We start from the raw sequence: 8,259 nt of genomic DNA on the forward strand, positions 1-8,259 counted from the left end.
GCAGCAGATTATGGATTTCTGGATTTGATTTATCCAGGAAAAGATTTAAAAGAAATTGAAAAATTTGATGATATATTCAGGACTGAAGTTTCAAAATTTGCCTAGGAGAGATCAATTTATATCAAATTTTATTCAATAAGTCCCGAGGTTGATGGAAGGATATACTATCCTGCTGAACATATTATCACAATTGGATATGTTGGCCGAGATTTTTAGATTGAAGTTGGTCGAAATAATAAACCATTGCCTAAAATCAATAAATCATGGATAAAATTTCAAAGAGTTTTGGGGATGAAAGTTCTTTACAACATTGTAAAGAACTTATCTGATAAAAAATTCAGATGCTTGTGTCAATATGAAGAATGGACACTTCTTACGAATAATGGAAAAGAAAAATCTACTATTTTGAAAGAATATCCAGAAATTTGATACTCATCAAATTAATGGAAGTCCTACAACAATCCAAGAATCATGCAGATTGAGGAAGTACCCACATGCAGACAAGATTAAAAAGATTGATTTTTCAAGATAAAAGATGAATGGAGTAAGTAAAAAGGGATCTATCACTACCAAAGAATATAGCCAGCTGCATATGGAACCAAAGACGAAGAGGCAATAATAGAGGAAAAGATGTCTTTTTGATGAAAAAGCAAAAAACGCATGTGAAAATGTAGATCACAGGAGGAAAAGAATAGAGAGGCATGTGAGCCTTTTTCAAATTCTGATGTATGCAATGATGTAATAGACCAATAATAGTAAGTTTGAGTCATGTATAAATAGAGGTCTTTGGGAAAGAATGGATCATCTCGAGTTAGAAACCATCCTCTTTCCTTAAGCTTTCTTTAAAATCAGTTTTTTCTGGACACCCCTTGTATACAATAGAAATCTTGTATAAATCATTATAGAAATAAAATCTCAATCTTTTGATATCAGAAAAATATAAGTTTTTAAACTTCCTATCCCATAAATTCTTGACAGATTGAAGAAGATAATCTCTTTCTTACTTTAACAAAGAGAAAATTTTCTTTACTTAAGATCCTTATTCTTAATTCTAATAAAAGATACAATGAGGGTAAGAAGTTGAAATAGCAGAATTCCCATTACGGGAAAAGGCCGTTTGAGGGAGTAATTTGCAGATTCAGAGCCTGAAGGTCACTCGGTTCTAAGAATACAGATTTAAGATCATAAGTAAGGTAAAATTATTATCTTTGTTAAATTTAGAAATAATTATTCTAATATCTTGAAAAAATCGTAGAGATTATTACTTTTCATGTTTGCAAAAAACTTGTCTATCATGTTATTATTATTCATAAAGCTTGTAAGGAATTATCTAAATGATGTCGGGTTATACAATTAAAGGATTAGATAATCTGTTAGAAAGACTATTAGAAAAAATAAAAAATATTTTTTCTCAACTAGAGACTATGGATATATCATCTAAGGAATATGATAATTTTAAAGAATTATATGACAATTATATTACAGATTATGCTAATTTATTAGATCAAAGGATGGAATTATATATTAAAATTCGAAATGAGAGAAATAGAAGAATTGTGGAACTATTCCAATAAATTGGGATATTTTGTGCAAAATATGGCGAGCCATTTCATTAAGAGTATTATAGACATTTTGGCAAGAATGAATAGTGATAGGCCATTTAGAAAAATCCCCCCTTTTTTCCCCTAATTTGTAGGAGCCAATATTATCGCTATGGAATGACTAAAGAAAGAATGTCTGTTTATTAATATTTGCATTAAACTCGAACATACAACCGAGGAACAACAATCACAAAGAAGCCTCCAAGTAGCAACCCTATGTTTCCATACAAAGATTATTATGAGATATCTTCTCACAATTTCAAACTTATAGAATTTCTTTTTTATTTATTATTATTATTATTTTTTGGGGTATGAAGGGTCCTCATTCATGTTAAGGTTGAATAACGAAACTGCCATATCGCAAAATCGAATTGAAATGACTTTTCTGAAATCGTTGATTTAGATCCACATGAATCCGTCACTTTTTAGTTTTGAACCAAACCAAACTGCTTCGAAATTGTTTGATTTAGGTTTCAATATTTGCAAATCACCTCAAACCATCAAACCCTTTACAAAAAATAAAATAATTTAAATTTTATCAAACCCAATCAAAATTAAACACGCCTCAGTTCAAAAGATGCATCCATATTAAGATAATTCAATTAAACTCAAAACCTAATTAGAAAATTATGCATCCTAATTAATTAATTAAATCATACTAAAATTATCATTGTTCATCAAAATTGTGAATGCAAAATGCTCAAATTGGGTGAAATATTGAACAACTCCTGCTGAATCATGTTCATCAACCGTTCATTACAATTGAATGAAAAATTAAATTTGGATTGTAAGTCAAACTCACACATTTGAATTTCGGCTAAATTTTCAAATCAGTTTATCCAAATTTTCTTTGTTCTTTTTTCCTTTTTGGTAATTTTTCGCTATATTTTATTAGTACTTGTGTTGTTTTGTTCTAATTTGCATTGAGCTTCCTCAAATTTTCTGTGGACAGCATTTTATGTTTATTTGTATCTAATTTTTTGGTCAAGTAACTCAATTAATTTTTATATTTTAACTTAATTTATAGATTTTACTGTTAATTATTAGAATGATTTATTGGATTACTTAAATTTTCGTTGTGAGGATTTGATCAATGAGCTTTTTGACATCTTATTTTGGTGGAATTGAATGTAAACTAGATTGTCCTTTAAATTGATAAAAATGTGCTAACTGTTCAAATACCCACAATTACTTTCCCTACTAATGGTCGGATTCAAGATACATTGTTGAGTACAAATATGAGTAAACCGGTCATATACCATAAAAATTGGTTGCATTGTAACAAGAAATCTATAGTGATTCGGCAATATTTGAATGAGATAAGAGCATTGGATGATTCACGAAAATGTTATAGAAGGCATGATTATATTTGATATTCTTATTCATTTTTTTTATTGGTTGTTTCATATCATTTAATTCTAATCAATGAATTCAGCTATTATATTTTTATCTTTATGGCGAGAATGAATCATGTGTTACAATTTTAGATTTTGCATAGGTTTCGCCTAAGTTAAAATGTTTCTATAATATTGCATTACAATGATTAGAATTACATATATACATACACATTTGTTAAACCATGGTTTCAAATGGAACAAAACCGACAAAAAGTGATTTGGATTGATTTGGTTTAGAAATTGAAGTGGTTTGGTTTGGTTTGGAAAAACTTCAAACCACTTTAAGTGGTTTGATTTGAATATTTGTTATAAACCGTAACAAGGTATAATATGATCACAATGCTTAAACACAAACACAAACTTTATACTATAAAGAGATTACAAAACTTATATTATGGACCTATTTGAGCCTCATTTCAAAAAAAAAAAAAAATGCATTTTGAAATGGTAAATTGATAGAGAATGTATAATTAAAAAATAAGAACAAATTTGGGTTTACGTGTAACATTATTTTATTAAAAAATGTTTGATCGAAAAGAAGAGAGAATGTATTTTGAAAATAGTGAGATCAAATAAGGGCTTTATGTAGACAAACTATACTTGAAGCTTATACAATACATATTACAAACTTGACCACAAAGTAGAGAATAATTACGAGCACACTGAGATAGTGATAGATAAGTTGGACAACCAGTGACACCACTATATTTTGTTCTACATTATCTTGGTAAATTGTTATAAAGATAAGGCAACACCACTATCCTTTGTTCTACATTATCTTGGTAAATTGTTATAAAGAGGAGACATTGTGAGCACTATTCACATGAACACATATTTTATCCTACTACTAATCACACTTATGCTTACACAATGCACCTCTTCAGATTGGCTCGTTAAGCACATCTATATGAAATACAAATGCTCATTTGAACTAATGCTCCTTGATACCATATTGAGACTTAACTTCCATCTTATACTGTCAATATTATTAATAGAACTAATCCACCTTTATATGTTAGTTCATATTTTTATACTTGACCTATCTAGAATTCTACCCATAGAATGTAATAACTTATTTCTAGTTTAGGATTAATAGTAGAAAACCCCATGTAAACGTTTCCACCTGCGATATACTCTCTGCCTATTGAAAATCGTAGAAAATCCACTTTTTTGAAATCTTTTGGGCGAAAAAACCCCCCACCACTCATGATCTAATAGATTTTTCATGAAAAAAAAATGCCAAAATTAACAATGAGTAATTGTAATTTCAATACCCAAAACTTTTTACTTTTTTACATATTAAATCCTGATTTTTTATATGTGCCACCTACAATCCCAAATATTTAAACTTTATTTTCCACCCCATCCCACCCCACTTCACCTTCTTCCCAAAAATCCAATTAATACTCTACATATTAAGAAATGCCTTACCCATATGAAATTAAAAAATACTTAATGCAAATTAACTCCAAAATCTCTCCCAAACCCCACCCCCACCCACACCCACCTTCCTAAACCCAAAAAACCAAATCCACAGCCAAGCTATCACCATCGCCTACAGCTACCTTACCCACCTGGAAGGAAATCGCCGAAAATTGCCACTCACCTCCACCACAAGTGATCGAATCTTTCTCCTCATTAGCTTCAGGGATATGAATAAACTTTTTGGGCAAAACCGATGGCTCATTATCATTGAATGCCCTCGTTTACAGAACAATATAATGAACAACTTTTTTCCCTTATTTTTTTTTTCTTTTTTGATTATTGTCTAGTAACAACCAATATCCATAATAAACATGTCACTAATGTGCAGATTGATCATGGACGCATCCGAGTAGATATGAATCAGTTGGTAGTAAAGAGAGACCTATTTAAACCTCATTAAACCACAAGCATACCAGAAGGGATAATCGCTTTATAGTTCATAGCTAACCGCAATTTATGAGCGATTCGGAATATGTACACTTTTGGCTGCTAAAACAAAAGACAGCAAGACTGATCATACTCGGAACCTCATCCTGATCTTCATGTAGAGATCATACGAGATTAGTAAAAAGCAAGTCTTAAATCTTTGTTAGCTACTTGCTATCAAAATGTAAGGACACACAAGTGAAGAACTTCATAGTACAGAGTCCAAGTTCAGAGAAAGTCAACACAATTGTTACCTTTCGTTCCACATATGAATGCACCAACAGAATTTCTCATCACTATTAAGAAGCCCAGAAAATCAGTACTCTCTCCTTCTCATTGTTCCCAATCAACAATTAGGGTGGAAAAAAATCTTTGTTGACCAAAGAATCCAAGTCCTTGGCTGCTTGGTTCATATTATACATTTTGTGAAATCATGAGGCTCCTCCCGATTAACTTGGGAGTAAACCTTCTATATATCATTTCTGCTATCAAACTGATGACCCCGGAAGCTCAAAAGGCTTTCACTTCATACCTGAATGCTGTAGATCGTAAGTGCCAATTTTCTTGCATATCTTCTCAAGCTAATTGAACTCATCCTATTTTTGCACCAAGAAATGACTGCAAATAAAAATGAAAACAAAGATACAATTTTATTATTCTATCCCGAAAAGTACAGCATACTTTCTTTAAATATCAATTATAAACAGTGAAGGAAAGATTATTTAGGGAGAAAGATCTTAAAGCAGATCATGTCAAAGGACACCGCAAACTATTAACAATAATGGCAAAAGAAATCGGACAATTGTCCTCTCTTCATTATTCTGTCGTCTACTTTTCCATATTGATTGAAACCATACAGCAAACAAAGCAGGTTAAGAAAGAGCAAAAAAAAAGGGGATGTGCAAAAGATTAAATTTAGTGACAAAACTCCGTGAAAAGTTTGTCAAATCATACATTCAGATGCTTTTTGTCAGTACAGCCCCGGTTCTTGGGCTCTGTGCTTACTTTATTAGCATTTATCTTCTCAAATACACGTTCAATTCAATGAACACTATAGATATATATATTTAGACAGAGCACAAATTTACCTTTGATTTTGTTTGAGGAGTCCCTCGTTTAGCTGTAGCAGTGCTCCCAAATCCGAATTTTGGCTTCTTTTCTGCAGGTTTCAGTATTTGAAAAGAGCACATTAAAGTTTCATCCACACTCATCATGGCACCGGCATTGTCAAATTCTCCACAGTAATTGGGGGCAGAGAATATTGTGACAAGCTGTCGATTGGCAAAAAATTCATAACCATCTTCAACGACCTGTAGTTAATCAAATGGATAATAAGTCACTGAGATTCTGTACTACTGTAGAATAGTACAAAAATTAACATTTAAACCTGATGGGCACGGCATATAAGATCAAGATCATGCTTCTGAAGGAACTCAGTTACCATATCAGGACCAAATGTATAGGACACTCCCCTATCACTCATTCCCCACCCTTTGACATCTTTACTGGGATCTGACCATAGTAGATCACAAAGTAAACCAGTTTCTGGAACATCTATTGGACGTTGCATATTTCTAATTTGATTCAAATCATGCAGATCAGGAGAGAGTCCTCCATGCATGCACAATATCTTTTCATCTATAAGAGCTGCTATTGGTAAGCAATTAAAACAATCTGTGAATGTTTTCCACAGTCTCACATTAAACCTTCTTTTGCACTCATCATAAAATCCATATATACGATTTACCGATGCACATTCATGGTTTCCCCTCAAAAGGAAGAAGTTTTCAGGGTACTTTATCTTATAGGCAAGTAGAAGACAGATTGTTTCCAGACTTTGCTTCCCACGATCCACATAATCCCCCAAGAATAAATAGTTAGATTTTGGGGGTAATCCCCCATATTCAAAAAGTCTAAGAAGATCAGAATATTGACCATGAATGTCTCCTGCAAAATATTTAACTAAAAAGTCAAATTACATTGAAATGCAAATTGTTTGATAAAAAGTAAAAACATATTCCAATTAATTCAATGAAAATTAGCAGAGTTAGATCACCAAAAGAAGCAACAGATGTTTATACCATTTGGAAGCTTTAAAAGTTAAATATAAAACCAACAAAGCCTTACAAACTACACAGTAAATACACCAATACAGAATACAATGAAGGAAAACCATTTGAGAAACCATGAAAGTCAAACAAGTTCAAGTTTGGGTGAAGCGGGGTAATAAATGATTGTCACATTTGTCCTTCTTAATAAGACAATTCGGTAATGACAAACAAATTCGGAATCCTCAGCATAGTGAACCACCTGAATCATGTCATTTTGTACAAGCACGAGTAGGTTTATTTCACAAACACAACCATTTCAGTACCATTTTCCATTGGCAAAAAAACCTTTTTGAAAAATATCAAGAAGCTAACGGGGACTTAATAACTAATCTTTCATGAACTCTGCCTGTGACGAGCATTCAAAAACTAAAAATCTTCATTTAATCCAAAAATAACTCAAATATGCAGCATTGACAAGTCTTTCAACAAAATTTCTTTGCCATGTATTCAAAAAATCCCAAATGACTCAACAGATTGATTACAGCAATAGACAAATTCCTTTAGAGCACCTCAAAACATTTTTTGGATGCCATACTTATAAGCAACCAATCTATTTTCCTCACCTTTTACCAAGTATACTAATCCTCATTCGTGTTAGCAACTTCCATCATCTATTATCCAGGAAAACTTCTAGAAATAGGTATTTGCTCTCTTTATCTACATTGCGATTATATATCTATTCAGAGAATTTGAAATTTGACTTCATCCTTCACCAGATCCTCAAACAAAATATTTACTTTATCCCAAAGCCCCCTTGTCATATTTCCAGTTTGTCCATGAAGATATTGAGTACTCTTTAACACCTATCCTTAAATTAATTTGATGATCAATGGCAAGAATGGAACTCATTCATTAAGATTCCTCTAAATGAAAGTTTTGATACCAAGCAGAAAGAAACTTTTGCAAAAAAGATATACGAAAATCAGGCTTACTCAAAACAAATCAACTTTAATATACTGGAATCACTTCCATATTTGTGTTTTATAGGTATTCATTAATTGTTTCAGGACTTCTATTGTTTGTCTAAGAAAAGAAACATAACAGAAAAATTACAGCACCCTGAAAATGTACGCTTCCTATCTGAAAGAAAAGGATCTCGTGAAATCTGTGACAAGGGATTCAGGATTAGAAGGGGACTTGACTGAAGCAAGACGTAAAGTTAAGAAGTTGGAGCATCTGGTAAACTTGTTAGGAAGATTGAAAGTGATCATGAGATATGGAAGGAACTATAATATCAAT

General features: G+C 31.9%; 1 protein-coding gene across 1 annotated transcript in view; it reads right to left on the reverse strand.

The window, feature by feature from the left end:
* Nucleotides 1–5,061: 5,061 nt before the first annotated feature.
* Nucleotides 5,062–8,259, reverse strand: part of LOC111381963 (serine/threonine-protein phosphatase PP1 isozyme 3-like) — a 7,983-nt gene continuing 4,785 nt past the window's right edge. Inside the window, exons 2-4 of the mRNA XM_023005806.1 lie at nt 6,297–6,856; nt 5,998–6,219; nt 5,062–5,527 (exon numbers count right to left, since the gene is read on the reverse strand). Coding sequence (XP_022861574.1) covers nt 5,501–5,527; nt 5,998–6,219; nt 6,297–6,856 — 809 coding nt within the window. The 3' untranslated portion in view covers nt 5,062–5,500. The remainder of the gene's footprint in view (nt 5,528–5,997; nt 6,220–6,296; nt 6,857–8,259) is intronic.

Source organism: Olea europaea, unplaced genomic scaffold (assembly GCF_002742605.1).
Source record: "Olea europaea var. sylvestris unplaced genomic scaffold, O_europaea_v1 scaffold2410, whole genome shotgun sequence".
Lineage (NCBI taxonomy): Eukaryota > Viridiplantae > Streptophyta > Magnoliopsida > Lamiales > Oleaceae > Olea > Olea europaea.